At 32.2% G+C, this 22509-nt stretch overlaps 1 protein-coding gene and 1 long non-coding RNA gene across 2 annotated transcripts; both read right to left on the bottom strand.

Annotated features, from left to right (window-relative positions):
- On the bottom strand, window positions 1-20676 carry LOC111718170 (enteropeptidase). Its single transcript, XM_023493692.1, has 22 exons — window positions 20587-20676; window positions 19464-19519; window positions 17598-17660; window positions 16979-17041; window positions 16637-16696; window positions 15454-15564; window positions 14315-14377; window positions 13435-13494; window positions 13030-13095; window positions 10542-10673; window positions 9913-9981; window positions 9316-9350; window positions 8460-8531; window positions 7821-7911; window positions 7338-7443; window positions 6161-6261; window positions 4433-4549; window positions 3410-3515; window positions 2163-2211; window positions 1581-1619; window positions 1167-1198; window positions 1-233 (listed from the first exon to the last, which is right to left on the bottom strand). Exons 1-22 carry the CDS (start codon window positions 20638-20640, stop codon window positions 168-170), a joined length of 1611 nt encoding a protein of 536 aa, XP_023349460.1. The 5' UTR covers window positions 20641-20676; the 3' UTR covers window positions 1-167.
- A 1018-nt stretch (window positions 20677-21694) lies between these two features.
- Window positions 21695-22239, bottom strand: LOC111718173 (uncharacterized). Its single transcript, XR_002768999.1, has 3 exons — window positions 22220-22239; window positions 21983-22166; window positions 21695-21905 (listed from the first exon to the last, which is right to left on the bottom strand). It is a non-coding gene; the product is annotated as an uncharacterized LOC111718173 (long non-coding RNA).
- Window positions 22240-22509: the final 270 nt, after the last annotated feature.

Genomic DNA, 22509 nt, shown 5'->3' with positions numbered 1-22509 from the left:
TTTTTAACAAGAAAAATATTTATCGATAAAAACAATAACGCTTATTCATTCAAAGTTATTGTTATAGATAGAAGGTAGTCGTATAATTTTACTTATAAAAACGGACACAAATGATAGCATTTGTCGTCTTCTTTTAACGATGGTTGAAGACGACTTTTATAAACATCTCAGCAGAAATTTGATGATCTCGGAACTGATGGACATTCGTTAGGACTGAATCCGAATGCAGAATCCTGAAAATTAAAACTTCAAAAATCTTTTGATGAGCTGTTATTATACAGTGGTAGGCAATTATATTAATACAATGAGAACGACTTTTGATTTCAATTTTGATTTATATCAAGCGTTTAAACAGCATGGCTACACAAAACATGGAAACAAAGAGAATCTGTCGATTAAAAAGCTTCTTTTTGTTAACTTGTAAACTTGTAATTCGAAAAAAGCTTGTGAACAATCAAAACTCAAAAAAAACTTGGCTTAATTATACTGATATAATTGCCTTCCACTGTAGCAAATTGTGTTACCAGCAGCGGCTTGAAAATTGACAATTCTTAAGTGAAATGGGTGCAATGCATTGCAATATTGTTGTGCTTCATGTTCATTGGATTATTATTCTAAAATTGCATGCAGAAAGTCATCTAACAGTCGTCTTTCTATTCCATAGTTTTATGGGAATCACTGCAATGAAAATTAAATGAAAACTGTATACAGTCTATTTTTCAGCAATTTGAAGTTCAAGTATAAGGCCACAATGCATTATTTTGTAATCCAAGTAGGCCAAAATACATTAATTGGAAGTTCAAGTAGGCCAAAATACATTAATTTGAAGTTCAACATACATTAATTTTTAGTTCAAGCAGGCCAAAATATATTAATTTGAAGTTCAAGTAGGCCAAAATACATTAATTTGAAGGTCAAGTAGGCCAAAATACATTAATTTGAATTTCAAGTAGGCTAAAATACAATAATTTGAAGTTTAATTAGGCCAAAATACATTAATTTGAAGTTCAAGTAGGCTAAAATACAATAATTTGAAGTTTAATTAGGCCAAAATACATTAATTTGAAGTTCAAGTAGGCTAAAATACAATAATTTGAAGTTTAATTAGGCCAAAATACATTAATTTGAAGTTCAAGNTATGATCAGATATCACATAGTATTTTTACCGAATATCCTTTGTTGCACATCACAACATTATCTACAAAATAATAAAGAATAATTATTAGATTTTACATATTTTGATATATGTTTAAACTATAAAACAAACATTTTTAATCTATAAAGAAAATATACTGAATTAAGTGAATGGTAGTTTTGTTGCCCAAATTAAAATAAAAATATCGTTCCAATTCATACTCTAAAAGAAGGCTAAACAGAAAATATTCTCAAGAAAATGAGAAAAATCATTCTTTTATAAAAAGCTGTTTTTTTGGTATGCAACAATTTTCATTTAATCCTGCTCCTTTTAAAAATAATAATAAATGATAAAAATAATTTGTTATTCTTTACAAAGGAATGTTATTTACTCTCAGACAAATTAGAATTTGTCTAAGAGCAAATGATACATTCAATATTTTTACCTATCCAGCAAACTGCAAGGGGAAGGTTGGAATAAACTCCTGGAAAAAATAAAACATGTTATTATTGAAATAAAATAACAACTCACTAATAATTTTCATCAAATTATTAATATTAAATTCAATAAAAGAAATTAAGAAAAAAAAGAAAAATTACCTTTTATATTTTTTGCAGTCATTTAAAGTTCGTCATTATAGTATATATAAAGTGATAACAAAAAAACAATGGAATAGGAAGACGACATTACAGCAATACTTAAGTGTATTTGATGGTTTTACAAAGCAAATAGTTTTACCAGACACTTATTAAATCACTTATATTGTGAAATGGGTCTGTTTACATTGCACAATTGCTGTGTTTCATGGTCATTGAACTTTTTAAAATAAAACCTGATTCTCAAAATCGTCTTACTATTCCAGAGTTTTCTGGTTATCACTGTTTATCAAAATCATAAAGCAAAGGTTGATATTCTACTATTATTAAATAATCATTTTTATTCTTGCTAATGCAGTCTATCCAACCTTTTTCGTAATTATGAAGACGACATTCGAATCTATTATCAATTCCACAGTAAGCTTGTATACCTGGCGTATCTTTTTGTCCACAGTCAACACCCCATGAAACGATTCCGACCTAATAAATACACTGTTATTCTATAATCCTTTCTAAATTATCCAATTTTTCGTTTTTAAAGTTAGAACGAAAAGTAAAAATTTGTTCATTTTTCGTTATAAATGCTTAAAAAGATGTGTTATAATTTATAACTGTCACTTATTTTTGAAATAATTATAGCCATTTTAAAAAGTTAAAAATTCTTAAAAACCTTTCTAATTCAATAAAGAAAATAAAACATAAGCAGACGTGTATGTATTCCAAATCAAAAAAATTTAGATGGAACAATACATAAAACCTCTCAAACTTTGAAATGTTACCTAACAATACAGTGCTATAAATATTATCATTTATTGAATTACGTAAAAAGCTTGTCCAAAATATATTATTATTATTATTATTACATATTAAATAAAGAATATACAATAAAGGATACAACGTTAACAACATGGACATGAAACAGTAAGGATCTACAACTTATGTTGTTAAAATAAATTCGAAATATAAGGAAGACGATTGTACCGACTCAAATGCCTCTGTTAATTCTCTAGATGTGTGTGTACACAGGATCCATTTCCGCAATGAAGCAAGCACACCACACATGTCAAATCCCCGTTCATCCCAGCTCCCGGTATTCAGTCAGCTATAAACACTCAAGACATTCACAACTCCATCTCAACCCTGGCTCCTTCATGATGATGATGCAGATACTCAGCGCAACGCACCTGTTGATCTGCCCCACCAACATGAAGCTCTACATCACCCCCCATGACTCCTTCAGGCTGATGATGCAGATCCTGAACTAACAGCAGGCCTGCTTATACCTCTGATCTCCCTATTAACTTCTTGAGAAGCTTACTTAGGAAACTTGTGCACGGCTCTGACCGAAGTTTCCGCTATCTCGAGTTGCATTGCCTTAGTTCCATTGATAAGCCCTGTCGTCCCAGTTCCCAGATCTGCTCCACCAACTTGAAGCTCTACAACACTTCCATGAAGCGCCATCTAATATCCATCATTAATTCCTTTGTTAATTTCTAAATCAACCAATTTTAACTCCGCTTTAAATGCAAATATTTCAAAACTTTCGTTTTATTAAATAAAAGTTAGAAATATCCATTTAGATCTCTTTTATTTTATTATAGTGACTTTTAAAGTCAACTTATGTATAATACAAGATATACAATAAAAAAACAGAATGTATCATATTAATGACTCTAACCTGAACGTATATATTGTCAGTTCCAGGTTCTTTACAAGCTAAAGGACCTCCTCCATCCCCCTTACATGTATCCACATCAAGCTTAGCTCCAGCGCACACAAACGATCTAGGGATAGAGTGATAACCACAAAACTCTGAAACTGAAAGACGACTTTTGGAATCAAGTTATAACTTTAAAAAGTACTATGAGCGTGAGACACAGCCATTGTGCAGTGTAAACAGACCGTTTTCACTAAATAAGTGATTTATTATGTGTCGTCTTCCTATTCCATTGTTTTCTGGTTATCACTGTAGAAAAGCAGAGAGATTAAAATTTGTGAGTAAAATAGCGCAAATCTACAACACTACAATCTACATTAATTGTGCTTAAACCTAAGGGATTGCCTCCTTATTTGAATTATCCATGCAGTTTCAGGGATATCCACATAGAGAAAGGAAACCCCCAAGAAATACGATTAATCTATATACAAGTGTACAGTGCAAGGTACATAAACATATCGTGATGTAGACAAGTGTACAGTGCAAGGTACATAAACATATCGTGATGTATACAAGTGTACAGTGCAAGGTACATAAACATATCGTGATGTATACAAGTCACCATCCTAGTAATTTTGCTATAGGGAGGTCCGTTGTGAACATCTGAGGGAATTATGAGATAAACCTGAACTCTTTGTTTCCTTTCTTTTGGATATCACTGTTATTCAAATGTTGCATGTTGGCAATCACTTCTTTAAAAGCTAAAAACAATTTCTTTAAAGTTTTAAAAAGTGCATGTTTAGGTTCTTAGAAGGTATCTATGAGTTACTGAGGACACTTCAAAGTCGAACTGATCTTGACAAACGATGCAATTTTTCAAGACAGTCTATACCTACGTGATATCCAAGATCAAAGAATTTATTTATTCCGTAGAACTGCACATTATAATAACTTCTTGATAAAAAAAACTTTACAACACAAATGTTTTGATCTCAAGATTAATGGGAAAACTAAACCTATTTATGGGAGATCAAAATAACTTACTCATGAAGAATGAAGTACTCTGTTAGTCTAGTTTTCCTCAGCAGGTTTTCACACTGCATATTGGATACAAGAGGTAATCTCACACTCTTCAGAGTAGCTTGGTAGTTTCCGTCAAACCTAAGGGAAATTATATTTATCAAACTTATAACAGCGTTATCTACATAAGGATTAGAATTCAGAGATGGCTGTACGGCATTTATACTGTCTGTTTCCTTACATTCATAATTCTTTGAAACTGTAAAATTGTTTCTTTCTTTACTAAATCATTTAATATAAGATTTAACCTGGACTAACCAGGACGAGATCCGTCGGTTTAAATTCAAATTCAATCGCTTAAAGGGAGTGCTCGCGAAAAATGAAAGGGGGTATAGGCTTGATGCGATAAAAAAGCGCTTTTGATCGCCACTCATTTTTCTTCTAGCTGTTGCGTCTATAAGGAGAAAATTGTTACAGACGTCTCATACCGAATAACGCCCATACAAATTCTGAAAATTGCAACATACGACTTAAACCGTAAAAAACAATTTAATTTCAAACAAATCATTCAGATATTACAACATATAGTCATCGATTATCTTTCGCCACATTTGTATATAGTTTACATTTTATAATATTTTATTTTTTTAGAAAACGTTTTAACGGATTTCGAAAAATGTGAGTGGTGCGCGGCATTCTTAGATAGTTGCGCAAGCAACAAGATATATATCAAATTCAAAACAAATTAATTAAAAAATATTATAAAATATAAACTATATACAAATATGGCGAAAGATAATCGATGACTATAGGTTGTAATATCTGAATAATTTGTTCGAAATTAAATTTTCTGAATTTGTATTGGCGCTAAGTTATTCGGTATGAGACGTCTTAAACAATTTTCTCCTTATAGACGCAACAGATAGAAGTAAGATTAGTAGCAATCAAAAGCGCTTTTTTTTATTGCATTAAGCCTATATATATACCCCCTTTCATTTTTCGCGAACACTCCCTTGGTCTATAATTCAAAAATCGGTATCGTTATTTATACTTTTGATAGATTAATATATATATTTATCATTAAAGTACATAATCTTACGTAGATATATCTTTTAAACAAACACTTTAATGACGGGATTTGCCAAGCCAACATTGGCCGTCTTTAATGTAAAACCCGGATGTTATTGTGTGACATAATTTTTAAATCAAACAATTTTAGATGTTTCGTCAAATAGGTAGGGGGAAAGCAATAGGAAGGGTTAAGTAGCTCAATCAGAATCAATAGCTAGCTCAGAGCTAAGGATGTCACATTTATTTATTTAGAAATACATGAATAATAGTTTGATATTGAACATTCAAATTTCAGATATGACTTTTAAGCTTCCGAAATAATATGATTATTTTCTTTGTATCTTAAAAATTAAAAGATATGGAGTTTTAGCCAATTATAGTTTATTTGAAAGACAGGAACGATAATCCAAAACTCTCCGGTAATATTGAAAGCAGTAAAAGGTAAAGTACAAACACTAGACTAGGTTATATGATTGATTATTGTTTCAACAATCATACATATAAAACTGGTTAGTGGTTAGCTCGAATGAATTCCGCAAAATATTCTAAGAAGACGACATGTCTCTTTCTGTTTATCAAAAAAAAAATTTAAGTACAATTCTCTGCACTTAAGAAAGAAGAAAAAAAAAGAATTCTAAAAATTTTTCAATATGTTATTCTAGAACACAATTGGAGACTTACCTGTCCTTCCCCCAACCATGAGCATAGCAATCCGTTCCCTCAGGGAATACTACTCCAGGCTTGGGTAAACATATAGGACGGATATGATCAGATATCTCAAACTAAATAATAAAACAAGATTAGATAGATAGACAGGACGGATATGATCAGATATCTCAAACTAAATATTAAACCATGTTTAGATAGATAGATAGGACGGATATGATCAGATATCTCTAACTAAATGTTAAACAAGATTAGATAGATAGATAGGACGGATATGATCAGATATCTCTAACTAAATATTAAACAAGATTAGATAGATAGATAGGACGGATATGATCAGATATCTCTAACTAAATATTAAACAAGATTAGATAGATAGATAGGACGGATATGATCAGATATCTCAAACTAAATATTAAACCATGTTTAGATAGATAGATAGGACGGATATGACCAGATATCTCAAACTAAATATTAAACCATGTTTAGATAGATAGATAGGACGGATATGATCAGATATCTCAAACTAAATATTAAACCATGTTTAGATAGATAGATAGGACGGATATGACCAGATATCTCAAACTAAATATTAAACCAGGTTTAGATAGATAGATAGGACGGATATGATCAGATATCTCAAACTAAATATTAAACCATGTTTAGATAGATAGATAGGACGGATATGATCAGATATCTCAAACTAAATAATAAAACAAGATTAGATAGATAGATAGGACGGATATGATCAGATATCTCTAACTAAATATTAAACCATGTTTAGTTAGATAGATTTAGTGTATTTACGACCTAATTTTGTGAAATTTTGAAGTATTAATTTTTAAATTCAAATAAAAAACTAACTTAATAAGAAAGTAATGTCGCGCAGGTTCATAAACAATTTCAGCAACTACATTTTCTGATAATTAATATGTACTTTACTAATTACAAAGTGGTTTCGTATTAGGTAATTTCGCGTAATTACGCCTTAATTACGCGAAACTAGACTTTCTTTAAGAAACGTAATTAACATGTAATTTAGCGTCATGCGTAAGTGAAATAAAGTGTTACGGGTAATTACGCCTTAATTACACGAAACTAGACTTTCTTTCAGAAACATACATAACACGTAATTTTGCTTGTTACACGTTTAATTACGCGTAACGTAATTACGACTTGAAACCCTATTTACCTCTCTATCCAGGAATAAAACTGCGAAGTTGTTATGGAGAGATTCCTCCTTGAATCCTGGATGAAGCACAATCTTCTTTACACTTCTCTCCTGATATCGGTATAAACTAAACAAAAACAAAGGAATTGAGTCTTTGCCACAAACTCAAATGTTAATCCCTATTTGTTTGCAACCTGATGGTGCAAACCTTTGATATTTCAAACTATCCGTCATCCATTCGTAACTACCAATCAAACCATTATATGATATGATATGGATTTTAAATGAAACCCCGCGAAAAAATTGCAAAACAATTAAAGTCTAAGAAAAAAAATTTGAGAAATAATCAAAACATGGACAAATTGTCAATTGATAAAAAAGAAGTTTTATAAATGTAATTTTGATAAATTAGGCGTAGAGGGGGGGGGGTATGTTTAGGGGATACACAAGATTGCTCCACCCCCCCCCCCCGTACACCCTATTGGTCACATAGAATTCAATTACCTCGTGTTATCTGGGTTTTTGGCATCCCACTCCCCACATCTTACTAGGAAAATATCAGGGGTAGCCACATCTTCAGCTACTTTTATTGCTCCTGAAAGATAAATGAAAAAAAAATTTACGAAAAATCTCAGAGATAAGGCAATATGGCCATGGATACCTATATATATGTAAAACTACCTATATAACTGGAAAACTACCTATATAACTGTAAAACTACCTATATAACTGGAAAACTACCTATATAACTGGAAAACTACCTATCTAACTGAAAAACTACCTATATAACTGTAAAACTACCTATATAACTGGAAAACTACCTATATAACTGGAAAACTACCTATATAACTGGAAAACTACCTATCTAACTGAAAAACTACCTATATAACTGAAGAAATACCTATATAACGGGAAAACTACCTATCTAACTGAAAAACTACCTATACAACTGGAAAACTACCTATATAACTGGAAAACTACCTATCTAACTGAAAAACTACCTATATAACTGCAAAACTACCTATATAACTGGAAAACTACCTATATAACTGGAAAACTACCTGTATAACTGGAAAACTACCTATATAACTGGAAAACTACCTATATAACTGGAAAACTACCTATGTAACTGGAAGGTACTACCTGTAAGAACAACATCGGTATCAACGAGTGAGGCCCCTCCTCTGAAGGCAACAATTGCTGTTCCTTTTTTCTCTACAATAAAAAAGTTAATCATAATGAGAAAAATTTATAAATTTAATTTTATGGCGAAATTAAATCTTTAAAAAAAGTTTTCTTTTTTGCAATATTTTTTATCAAACTGTAAAACGTACAGCTCATGAAAAGTACTATGCTAATTGCTTATGTTGTTATAAAACTAATCGTTAGATAAAACTTGTAAAATTATATTGCGAATTAGAAAACATATATTTTACCGACTTTAATTGCTAAATTACACTAATTTAAGACTATAAATCATTTAGAAAATCAGTTTTCAGAAATTTGCTTTAGCCTCTGATTCATCTTTGAAAATCGAAAAAATTTCTATTAATACTAACGTATAAATTTCATTAATGGGACTATTAACGTATAAATTTCTATTAAAGAGACTACTATAACGTATAAATTTCTAATAAAGGGACTACTAACGTACAAATTTCTATTAAAGGGACTACTAACGTATAAATTTCTATTAAAGAGACTACTATAAGGTATAAATTTCTATTAAAGGGACTACTAACGTACAAATTTCTATTAAAGGGACTACTAACGTATAAATTTCTATTAAAGAGACTACTATAACGTTTAAATTTCTATTAAAGGGACTACTAACGTATAAATTTCTATCAAAGGGACTACTAACGTATAAATTTCTATTAAAGAGACTACTATAAGGTATAAATTTCTATTAAAGGGACTACTAACGTACAAATTTCTATTAAAGGGACTACTAACGTATAAATTTCTATTAAAGGGACTACTAACGTATAAATTTTACCTAATAGCATACAGACGTGAGGCCATTCTCCAAACCTAAACATGAAATATAGATTAAGAAATTGAGTTGTTGCCTCTAACTCAAATGATCTAATCCCTATATATTTGCACCCGAATGGTGTAAACCTTTGATACTTCAAACTTGACTAAATTATCTAAAAGATTTAAAAGTTTGAAATATCAATATGAAAGCGGGTTGCAATGATAAAGGAATTAGAAAATCATAGTTTGGAGCGAAAAAATCTAAAAAATCTCGCAGAAATCATAAGATTACTTAACAGTGCAGGTTGAAAAGATTTACAAACAGAAAATTTAAGTTTCTTTCCTACAAAAGTGACTTGGGTATTTCTGCTGCAGGAAAACCATGGAAAAATTAGCAGAATCAAACACTTTCCAAGCTAAAAAAGGACGATATCTTCCATATGATTAATCAGATAAGGTTTCAAGGGTCCTGTTGTAAATCGGACATGGCCCTCTTTAAATAGAGGTCTACATTGCCCTGAATGAGTTGAAACTATTTGATGTAAATATAAATCTATTTTAGAATGTTACGGGAAAATTGTCGATAATTTTATGTTTTCAAAAATAATAGTTTTACTTAGATATGTTTTCAACCCTGCTCTGATCAACATCATCAAATTCAGGTCTCTTCAGCCCATCAATATTCCTGAAATATTAACCCATTAGTGCCAAATTAAGGTCTCTTCAGCCCATCAATATTCCTGAAATATTAACCCATTAGTGCCAAATTCAGGTCTCTTCAGCCCATCAATATTCCTGAAATATTAACCCATATTAGTGTCAAATTAAGGTCTCTTCAGCCCATCAATATTCCTGAAATATTAACCCATTAGTGCCAAATTCAGGTCTCTTCAGCCCATCAATATTCCTGAAATATTAACCCATTAGTGCCAAATTCAGGTCTCTGCAGCCCATCAATATTTCTGAAATATTAAACCATATTAGTGCCAAATTCAGGTCTCTTGAGCCCATCAATATTCCTGAAATATTAAACCATATTAGTGCCAAATTCAGGTCTCTTCAGTCCATCAATATTCCTGAAATATTAACCCAAAAGTGCCAAATTCGTTTCCGAGACTTATTAAGGCTAACATTTAGTTTAAGGTACAGTCTCAAAACATGGAAGACTTCGATTCTTAACATTTAGCTCGGTGTAAAATTGCGTAGTAAAATTGCTGAATTAAATAAAGGACTCAGTGAACTGACCTGATTCCACATTTTGGAAATATTTTCTGACCGGGGTTCTCTACAGTAGTGAGAGTAGGAGCAGAACCAGCAGCTATGAGAGGTTCTGTAAATCGCACAGGGGAGGAAGGGGGAGCACTGGGAGCAGCAGATCTAGATAGAATATTAGAGACTTCTGAGGTGTATACAAAAGGGGTTCTATGGGGGCTAAGCCTCCCTCCTGGAATGTACAAAATGGCTGAACCCTCCCTTGGAGAAATTCCTTTTTTTAGGCCCGTGTGTAAGGAGAAAATATATTTTAGTTTCTTTAAATGTGTATTTTAGTTCTGTATCAGTAGTTGTCCTGGAGTATTTTAGTTCCTTTGAAAACTTGACCAGATGTATTTTAGTTCCGTGGAACACTTGACCATGTTTTTTTTACTATCGTTGAACATTTTTCCATGTGTGTTTTAGTTCCGTTGAACACTTAGAAAAGGGTATTTTAGATTCGTTAAACAGTTTTCAAAGTGTGTTTAAGTTTCTTTGAACACATTTCAAGGTGTTTTATTTCCAAGGATCATTTGTTCAGGTGTATTTTGGCTCCGAAAAATGTTGCTAGATGTATTTTAGTTCAGGTTTTGGTCCATTAAAACTTTTCCAGTCCAGGTGTGTTTTAATTCCGTTGAACACTTGTCCAGGTGTGCTTTTGTTCCATTTAAAACCTTTTAAAGTGTGTTTTAGTTCCATTGAAACCTTTGTCAGGTGAATTTTAGTTCTGTTAAACACTTATCAAAGTGTATTTTAGTTTCGAGGAACATTTGGCCAGGTGTATTTTAGTTTCGTGGAACATTTGGACATGTGTATTTTGGATCCGTTGAAAACTTTGCTACGTGCATTTTAGAACTAAAACACACATGGAAAAAGGTTTTAATGGAATTAAAACAAACCTTATACAGTTTTCATTGGAACCGAAACACACATGGACAAGTGTTCAATGGAACTAAAACACCTGGACTGGAAAAGTTTTTAACGGAACCAAAACCTGTGTGAATACGGAACTAAAATGCACATAGCAAAGTTTTCAACGGATCCAAAATACACATGTCCAAATGTTCCACGAAACTAAAATACACCTGGCCACTTGTTCAGATATTTTGGTTCTCCAAACCCTGGGATCATTTCTCCAGCCCCCAAGGGATCATTACTCCAAACCTTTAGATCATTACTCCAATCCATTGGATCATTACTCCAAACCCTGGGATCATCACTCCAAACCCTGGGATCATTACTCCAAACCCTAGAATAATAACTCCAAACCTTGGGATCATAACTCCAAACCCTGGGATCATAACTCCAAACTTTGGGATCATTACTCCAAACCCTGGGATCATTACTTCAAGCCCTGGTGTCAATACACCAAGCCCCGGGATCAACTCTCCAAACAATGGGATCATAACTCAAAACCTTGAGATCTTTACTATAAACCCTGGAATCGTTACTCCAAACCTTGAGATCATAACTCCAAACTTTGGGATCATTACTCCAAACCTTGGGATCATAATTTCAAACTTTGGGAGCATTACCCCAAACCTTGGGATCATTACTCCAAACCCTGGGATCATTACTCCAAGCCCTGGGATCATACCTCTAAGCCCTGGGATCATCGCTCCAAACCCTGGAATCGTTACTCCAAACCTTGGGATCATTACTCCAAGCCCTGGGATCATTACTCCAAACCTTGGAATCGTTACTCCAAACCTTGAGATCATTACTACAAACCCTGGAATCGTTACTCCAAACCTTGAGATCATAACTCCACACCTTGGGATCATTACTCCAAACCCTGGGATCATTACTCCAAACCTTGAGATCATTACTACAAACCCTGGAATCGTTACTCCAAACCTTGAGATCATAACTCCACACCTTAAGATCATTACTCCAAACCCTGGAATCGTTACTCCAAACCTTGGGATCATTACTTAAAACCCTGGGATCATTACGCCAAATCCTGGGATCATTACTCCAAACCCTGGAATCATTATTTCAAACCCTGGGATCATTATTCCAAACCTTGGGATCATTACTCCAAACCCTGGGATCATTACTCCAAACCTTGGGATCATTACTCCAAACCCTGGAATCATTATTTCAAACCCTGGGATCATTATTCCAAACCTTGGGATCATTACTCCAAACCCTGGGATCATTACTCCAAACCTTGGAATCCTTACTCCAAACCCTGGGATCATTATTCCAAACCCTGGGATCATTACTTTAAACCCTACGATCATTTCTCCAGTCCCCAAGGGATCATAACTACAAACCTTGGGATCATAACTCCAATCCCGGGGATCATTACGCCAAGCCCTGGAATCAATACTCCAAGCCCTGGGATCATTACTCCAAACCCTGGGATCATTACTCCAAGCCCTGGGATCAATACTCCAAACCCTGGAATCATTACACTGTCACCATCCTCTTATTTACGAAAATTTTTCTACTCTTTTTTTAATGTACAGTTTCCAACCTTTCTTTAAGTTTGCAGCAAACACCCAAAATTGTTCCACAGCTGCTTCGAATTGCCTCCTCGTGTCTGAAAACATAACTATTTGTGTTTTTATTAAATGAAAATTATTAAATGTTTCTTTGAAAGATATTTGTTTCACGAATCTACAAATCTTTAGGATTAAAAATCTAAACTTTTCTGAAGAGATGTCAAATAGGATTTTCAACGATTTAAAAATTAAAAAATCCAATTAATTGAATGAATGGTTCAACATAAAATGGATGCTTGCATGGACCGGAGATACATATACGTTATATCATATCAAACACAGACTTAATTTTAGTTTTATGTGACACATTTATAATTTTTATGCATTTATCAATTTCAATATTTTGTTTTAATATTTGGAAAGATATTCCTCGTCACCTTGAAGACTGTAGTCCATCTCGAATTGTAATTAATCCTTCACCACTTGTCACAATGGTGCTGAATAAAATATAATATTATTGGAAGTTTGCTGTTTGGTTCATGCCATTTTATTACATAAAATAAGTACGTATTTAACCCTACCCCCTTCAGCTCTTGTTCACGTTTATGTTAATTTTCATGCCCTTTTAATACATAAAGTAAATACGTACGCAACCCCCCCCCCCCTTCCTTCAGGTCTTGGTCATGTTCATGTTCATGTACTTTTATTAAATAAAGTAAATACGTACTTAACCCCCCCCCCCTTCAGCTCTTGTTCATGTTCATGTTCATGCCCATGTCCATTTATTAAATAAAGTAAAAATGTACTTTACCCCCCCCCCCTTCAGCTCTTGTCGCATTTTTAGTGGAAATCCGGTAAATAAACTTAAATCCTACAATCTAAAATTTTACGATGTAGACATATAGTTTAGTCAACACAAGGTTATAATGCAAGGAAAGTTAATTGCAGTTGCGTATACTCTGCGTGCATATTGAAACGAGTTATCTCTGGGCGGAATTTGTAAACAAGAATAGATGCATCACTGTTCGTTTAGTACCCGAGGAGGTTAAAAGCATTAAATTTTGATATTTTAGATAATTCACATAATAGTTTCCTATGACCAGAATATTTCATTGATTTTTTATGTGAAAGATGGATCCCATGTCAGGCTTCGACATCCATCTTGTGTTTACATTACTGCCCAGAGACAGTACAAAAGATGCGTACACCACTTAAATAACTTTCCTTGCATTATAACATTGAGTCAACGTGGCTAAGCGCAATTTCAACCAAAAGTTTTATCCTCAGAAGACAATAAATCTATGTAAATATTCTTACTTGTTTTTGCATAAGTAGTAGGGAACACAATGAAACCCATCGTCTTCAAACTCTACGCAATATCTGTGAGTGTTAAACAAATGATTATTTAGGGGAGTGTTCGCGAAAAATAAAATGAGGTGTAGACTGAATCTGAATTTAATCTGCAAATTTATCGCACTAATCCAAACTCCGTTAATTACATGAACTTTCCGCTGTTAGCAATAACGCGTTTTAAACCATTTCCGCATTACAGACGCTGTAATCGTTGATAAGAAGTAAAACTGGTTGAGATCGAATCCAGATTCAATCAATACACCTTTTCATTTTTCGTGATTACTCCCTTTAATGAAAGACTATTATTTACAGAGTTGCATGGCCTATGCACAACGGTTCCTTATAATCTTTGTCTGAGAAATAATGATGAATATATCTGTCGTATTTCTATCATGAACAACCCGTGAAGAAAAGAATCAATTGTCGGTAAAAGAAATAAAGATATATTTTTTGCTCAGATGCAGGAGATCTTTTCAATTAAATTAAGAAATGGTCAGATAAACCAAGGTTTTCTGCTCACTAATCAAAATACCTGTTCTCTGCTCTCTAATCATAATACCTGTTTTCTGCTCACTAATCAAAATACCTGTCTTCTGCTCACTAATCAAAATACCTGTTTTCTGCTCACTAATCACAATACCTGTTTTCTGCTCACTAAAAAAATACCTGTTTTCTGCTCATTAATCAAAATACCTGTTCTCTGCTCACTAATCAAAATACCTGTTTTCTGCTCACTAATAATTTTACCTGCAGTTTTCTGCTCAATAATCACATTATCTGTTTTCTACTCACTAATCACAATACCTGTTTCCTGCTAGGAAATCACAATACCTGTTTTCTACTCACTAATCAATGTACCTGTTTTCTGCTCACTAATCATAATACCTGTTTTCTGCTCACTAATCATATAATACCTATTTTCTGCTAACTAATCACTGAACATATTTTCTGGTCACTAATCACACTACCTGTTTTCTCTTCACTAATCACTATACCTGTTTTCAGCTCGCTAATCACATTATCTGTTTTCTGCTCACTAATCATAACACCTGTTTTCTGCTCACTAATCATAACACCTGTTTTCTGCTCACTAATCATAATACCTGTTTTCTGGTTTTAAAGGTGGACTAAAAACTTCCTCCAAAATCCCGTCTCCGTGAAGATCAGTCAACAGATCGGAATCTGAAACGGGCTCAGTCTTTTCTTTCATATCCCTGCATGTACAATAATAAATAAATAAAAAAATAATAAAAGTAATTTTACAGAATATTTCTGTCTCTGAAGGTTTGTATATGAAGATTTGTTGCTCGAAATATTTTAAAAAATAAGTTACATCTCCATGTGCACACAAACCTCTCCCCACTCGTTAAATTTCTAGTTTTGTTTTCAAAATGATATGATGATATCAACCAAATATATTATCAAGTACAATAGGTGGAAACAGAGAAGTGAACCAATAATTCACGACGTCACAAGTGTCAAATATAACAAGGAAAACGAAATTGTCTCACATCAGTTGACATATTTTCCAAGTTTAGATAAAAAAGTGTAAAAACAGAAAATAAAGAACACATAAAATTGCACTTATTTTACTGTAAGATAAGCATTTAAATCTAAAATTATTACTATTATAAATGATAATTATAATTTAAAATTATCACTATTTATTAATAATTTTGTCGGACACAAACTGAGTTAAAATTTGTAAAGTAAGAATACAGCTGTCCTTAAAGTGTACAAATTCTACGTTCCCATCTATTGTACTAGAATATTTTTGGTCCCTACTAAACAAGATGATGTTTATGTCGTCTTCTTGAGACGAATTACAGCATTTATTTGTTATTTTTTTTTGTGTTTAAGATTAAGCCTTCTTAAAACAGGTCGGCTTTTCCTGGAAATTCAATTTACCCCATATATGTCAACCAACTAAAACTTAATCTTTTGAAACCAAGCTATAAACCACATTCCCGTTATTCTTCCGAGTTCCACAATCGAAATTTTAGGCATGTCGGACATAAAAAACAGACAAACAAACGGAGATTACTACTTTTTATTTTACGAGCACTTAGCCTATAAATACAATACTTGATCGTCTTCAAATTGTCGTGCTTAACATATTGAGTGGGAAACGCTGCATGAAACATTTCAATCAGATTTTTTTCCCTTTTGTAAAGCTTATGAGACGCCTTTTATGATACACACTTTTCATTAACCATAGATGTCAAATATCGAAGACGATCTTTACGTCGTCCATTTATAAACATATGGGACTGTAATTACACTTACTTACGCTGGCAGCAGATTTGAGATATTGTGTTACAGGAACTAATTCTAGCCAGCTCATCTCTTAACATTAAAAAGTTTTAAAAGTAAAAGAAAAAAATGCTCTATATTTTCTCCATGCTACTTAAACAAATGGTTTTAGTTAAACTAATAGTTCTACTTAAAGTAATAGTTCTACATAAATTAATAGTTCTACATAAATTAATGGTTCTACATAAACTAATAGTTCTACATAAACTAATGGTTCTACATAAACTAATATTTCTACATAAACTAATAATTCTACGTAAACTAATAGTTTTACATAAAATAAAAATTCTAATTAAAAGATGTAAAATGTTTCACCTTGAACGGGTTTCACTATCTTGTCGTACAGAAATGACAGTTCTACCATCAGTTACAATAGAACTGAAAACAAATATTTTGAAGGAATATGAGTCTTTTCCACAGCTCAAATTTTCTAAGCTCTTTATATTAGCAACCTAATGGTGTAAACCTTTGATATTTCATAATTAGATTATTTGATCTAACAGAATTCATAGTTTGAAATATCTAAAGTCTCCAAATTTAAAGTTGCAAAGATTAGGGATTAGAAATCAAAGTTTATGGCAAAGGTTTATTTCATTTGATAAAATCTAGAGAGCTAAAATAACCTTTTAATACCCTTTTCAATGTCAATATATTAGAAATTAACGATTGTCAATGAGAAAGATGTTATACTTTTGTAACAAATCCATGATTTTTTAATACAGTGAGATTCATAAAAATGTGGGAAAGACGACATTAAATCAATCGTATATGTTCTTTATGTTGTACAGAGCAGATAGTTTTTTTTCAGAAGCTTTAAATGGGTGAGTGTACACTGCATAATTGCCGTCTTGCATGTTCATGGATTATTTAGACACATAACTTAAGTCTAACGGTTGTATTTCCATTCCGCATTTTTATGGGTCTTTGTACCAACCTGTTTTTACACAAGAAGACATCTACACAGAAATATCCATCATCAGCATAATCATAGCAATGGCTGAAGAAGAAACATATATGTAATTATTTTACAATCAAAATTGGTGCAAATAAATTTCATTTAACTTATTTATTATCAAAATGGGTATAAACAAAGGAATTGATTCTATGCCACAATCACAAATTTTAACATGTTCCTTTCATTTTACATGTTCCTTTCACTTAACATGTTCCTTTCATTTAATATGTTCCTTTCATTTTACATGTTCCTTTCATTTAACATGTTCCTTTCATTTATTATGTTCCTTTCATTTTACATGTTCCTTTCATTTTACATGTTCCTTTCATTTTACATATTACTTACATTTATCATGTTCCTTTCATTTAACATATTACTTACATTTATCATGTTCCTTTCATTTAACATATTACTTACATTTATCATGTTTTTTTCATTTATTATTATCCTTTCATTTATTATGTTCCTTTCATTTTACATGTTCCTTTCATTTATCATGTTCCTTTCATTTAAATTGTTTCTTTCATTGAACATGTTCCATTCATTTAACATATTACTTACATTTATCATGTTTCTTTCATTTATTATTATCCTTTCATTTATTATGTTCCTTTCATTTATTATGTTCCTTTCATTTAACATGTTCCTTTCATTTTTTATGTTCCTTTAATTTAATATGTTCCTTTCATTTATCATGTTCCTTTCATTTATCATGTTTCTTTCATTTAACATTTTCCTTTCATTTAAATTGTTCCTTTTATAAGAACATTACAAAGTTGTGCTGTTCTAATTCTTATTGAATATAATATTTTCAACCATGTCGTATTCCTAGGATATTTTATAACCCTAATGTTTTCTACTGTGAGAATCAGAAAACTGTGGAAAGAAAGATGACATTAAAATAATTACCTTTAAATTACTTAATTATTTATTTATTTACAATTTGAATGTAGTAAATGTCGTACTCTTAAAACTGCTATCAGAATCGTATCTGTCCATGAACAACTCGTAAAACTATCAATGACAAATCAATGGGCACGATCTTATCAGCTCGTATGTTTCAATAAGAAAAAATTACTTCTCTCACCGTAATCAAAGCAGAGTATATTACAACTAATGTGTATATAAAAATCTATGTTACAAGTTAACGTTAATCTACGTAATAACAAGTTTTCCGTCGATATATATATATATATATACAGAGTAGTTTGTTTTATGTATGTATTTACAAGATCAGCGCAGATATACATAAGAGTAGTTAAGCTAATCACAATACAGGTTCTGACGTATTTACATACATATCTAGGTTAGGTTAGCCATGTTACGAAGCTGTTTACAGCACAGTTATGAAACATCATGATACAGGTTTTACGTAGCTATTTACAACATAGATAATTAATAATTTACAACGTAATTCAGGTTTACAGATATCGTGTTACACGATATTTATTATATGAACTGTTCAAATCAAATCTCATGCTCATTTAACCATTTGAAGCCATAAAGTGAGTCAAGTCGTCTTCCTATTCTAGAGTTTTCTGGTTCTCATTGTAGATAAAGTAGTCAAATATCACAGGTTTACACTTCTCAGCTGCGAAGATATAGCGATTAAAAAATTAGAGTTAGAGACAACTATGATTTTAATAAAATATTTTATCTCCATGAAATAAAAGTTAAATTTCAACTATATTTTCTTTAAATTTGGTTTCCCGCGCACTGAAACAAAAATGTAGGTAAATTTTTTATTCCATTTAATACCTTACTTTTTATTTTTTCATGTTTTTAATGTTTCCCAAAATATTGTTCATATAAAATTTTGAAAATTTTGAATTTAATGATACTTACTCTCCATCAATCCCATAAACTAGAACTGGGAGAAACACGAACAAAAACGTAAACATCTGGAATCAGAACAAATAATAATCCTATCTTTTTCTAGATAGATTTTTATAGTGATAACCAGAAAACTCTGAAATAGGAAGACGACATTATAGCAATACTTAATGTATTTGATGGTGTTACAAAGCAAATAGTTTTACTTGAAACTTATGGTATCACTAATTAAGTGAAACGGGTCTGTTTACACTGCACAATTCCTGTGTCACATGCTTATTGGACTATTTTAAGTCCTAACTTGAGCTTAAAAGTCGTCTTTCTATTTCAGAGTTTTCTGGTTATCACTGTAGCTAAATTATTTATAAGAATCCCACTTCGTTCCCTTCTTCTCTAGGAAAATAACCATCTATTTTATACTTTATATAAAGTTGTTCTCCCAAAAATCAAGATTTTACGATAAAATAAATCATCAAATGTTCAAAAGATCGTATAGCGCACAGTATACTTGTAGTACAGTATAATTGCGTTGTTTAAATGTGTTTTGGGATTCTATGAACCTTAAACTGATGAACCTTAAACTGATGAATCTAAAACTGATAAACCTTGAAATGATGAACCTTAAAATGATGAACCTTGAACTGATGAACCTTAAACTGATGAACCTTAAACTGATGAACCTTAAAATGATGAACCTTAAACTGATGAATCTAAAACTGATGAACCTTGAACTGATGAACCTAAAACTGATGAACCTAAAACTGATGAACCTTAAACTGATGAACCTTAAACTGATGAACCTTAAACTGATGAACCTTAAAACTGATGAACCTTAAACTGGTGAATCTAAAACTGATAAACCTTGAACTGATGAACCTAAAACTGATGAACCTAAAACTGATGAACCTTAAACTGATGAACCTTAAACTGATGAACTTTAAACCGATAAACCTGGAACTGATGAACCTTAAACTGATGAACCTTAAACTGATGAACCTTAAACTGATGAACCTTAAACCGATAAACCTAAAACTGATGAACCGATTCGGCCAGGAGAGGTGGGGCGTACTGACCAGCTTGAAAAATGATCGTTAAAAATCTTTTATAAAAAGACTGTCCGCAGAAAAAAGGGTACTATGCGCCCTGAATACCAACAAGTATAAAGAGTCTGACCAACTTCTATGGGCATAGAATAACGCACTGAAGATTAATTTCTTGGTTGAAACGTCTTCAAAAAACTGGATAAACTTGAATTTCTTTGTGAATGTTCAACAAACTGTTCAACAAACTGGTCTAGAAGAATGGTTATTCACACTAAAGCATCGGAGATAGATAGATAGATAGATAGATAGATAGATAGATAGATAGATAGATAGATAGATAGATAGGTAGATATATTATTTATATATAGATACATATACAGATATAAGATCGGGAGTCAAAGTTAGATCTATCTATCTGGTTGGATGTATCTATTTATCTTGATCGGATAAATATTATTACAATATAGGAATAGCATTTTAAAAGTTAGTGGATTTGTGGATTGTGATTGTGTGAGGTCACATACACACTTAGATTAAGCCTGCTTATTAATTGGCTCATCAATTTTTAAGACAGGGTCGACTTTAAAGTGTTGCAGCGCCTTGGGCTTTGATTTTAATATCTAATTCTCCTTTACTTTTCTGTAGTCATTTTCATGTACATTTTTGCACTATAAACCACTTGTTGTTAGTTTTGGTTTTAAAGAAGTAATTGGCATAATTTTCGTCGATTTTTGTTTGAAAGCTTGAGACTTTTAAATCACAGTGAGCACACAATTCGGGCCCCTGATAGGTTCAGCCGTTTTGACGTTTATTGGATACAAACAGACAGACATTGTGTCCTCCTAGCTGCTTTAAAAATGATTTTGTGTTCAAATATGAGATGTTAAATTTATCTGGTAACAAATTCGAAACTAATTCCAGTTTTTTGAAGATTTGTATCTAACGTACAATTTAAAATTATTTCACTTTCTTTAATTGCATGGTTTTTTTTCTTCAAATGTCTGGATGTTAGCTAAAATATCACCCTGGACTAACAATTGGACTATTTGTCTTATTACAATTCAATACAGTTTTGGTCTAAAATTCAACAATTTGTTAAACTGACAAATTTTAATCTAAAGTCATAGTTTGCTTGGATCAGGACCAAACTGTTAAATCCGTGTGAAATGTAAAGGATCAAAATTGATTTCGAAAATGTTATAAAGATTAAAAGTTTATTCATATAATCATTCTATCAAAATACATAAATTTCTATACACAAAACTAGATGGTTTATGTTGGTTAGATGCGCACAAGGATCCCATCGTGGCATGGCAGTTTAACTAGATTAGAGGTAGATCCTTTGTCAGGGATTTTCCGTAGTTTTCAGGATGTATTGCCAGAGAACCAGTAAAGGCTTCAACAAGGGCTCCTAGTAAATACTTTATGAATATATGCATCTCATGGATGTGCAAAAGATACGTATTTTAACATTTGATAAATATTTACTTATAAAAGTAAGAAATCTCTTCTACTTCAAGGACATCTGATTGCTGAGCGTTCAATCCATTACCAAAAGCTTGCTTGGAAAGTTTTAGTTTAGTCTGTAAAGCAACTTGAAAGGACTTAAAGTCAGGATGCTTATTCATGTCAAACCCGAGAATATCCGACACAGCGACACTTAATCTCGAGCCTAAAAATTGGACTAAATAAATCATTTAGTTTAGTTTCTTGAAAAAGGATTACTATGAACTCCTGTGTTCCCATGGTTCCCCTGGTCCTCTGAGTCCCCTGGGTCTCCTGGTTCCCCAGGTTCCCCTGGTTCCACTGGTTCATCTGGTTTCCCTGGTTCCCCTGATTCCCCTGATTCCCCTGATTCCCCTGGTTCCTCTAGTTCCTGGTTCCCCTGGTTCTCCTAGTTCCCCTGGTTCCATGGGTTCCTCTAGTTCCCCTGGTTCCACGGGTTCCTCTGGTTCCTGAAATATAAAGTTCAGTTTGTAAATATAAAGTTCAGTTTAGAAATGTAAAGTTTAGTT

This window comes from Eurytemora carolleeae, unplaced genomic scaffold (assembly GCF_000591075.1).
Source record: "Eurytemora carolleeae unplaced genomic scaffold, Eaff_2.0 scaffold13, whole genome shotgun sequence".
Classification (NCBI taxonomy): domain Eukaryota; kingdom Metazoa; phylum Arthropoda; class Copepoda; order Calanoida; family Temoridae; genus Eurytemora; species Eurytemora carolleeae.
Note: the sequence above shows the minus strand (reverse complement) of the source record. Positions and strands in the feature narration are given on the sequence as shown.

Coding starts and splice junctions, on each gene's coding strand:
- LOC111718170 (XM_023493692.1), bottom strand. CDS start 20,640: ATGCCCATAGAAGTTGGTCAGACTCTTTATACTTGTTGGTATTCAGGG. Junction 9,351..9,912: donor AGGGTTGAAAACATATCTAA/GTAAAACTATTA, acceptor TTTCATGTTTAG/GTTTGGAGAATGGCCTCACG. Junction 7,912..8,459: donor TACCGATGTTGTTCTTACAG/GTAGTACCTTCC, acceptor TTTATCTTTCAG/GAGCAATAAAAGTAGCTGAA.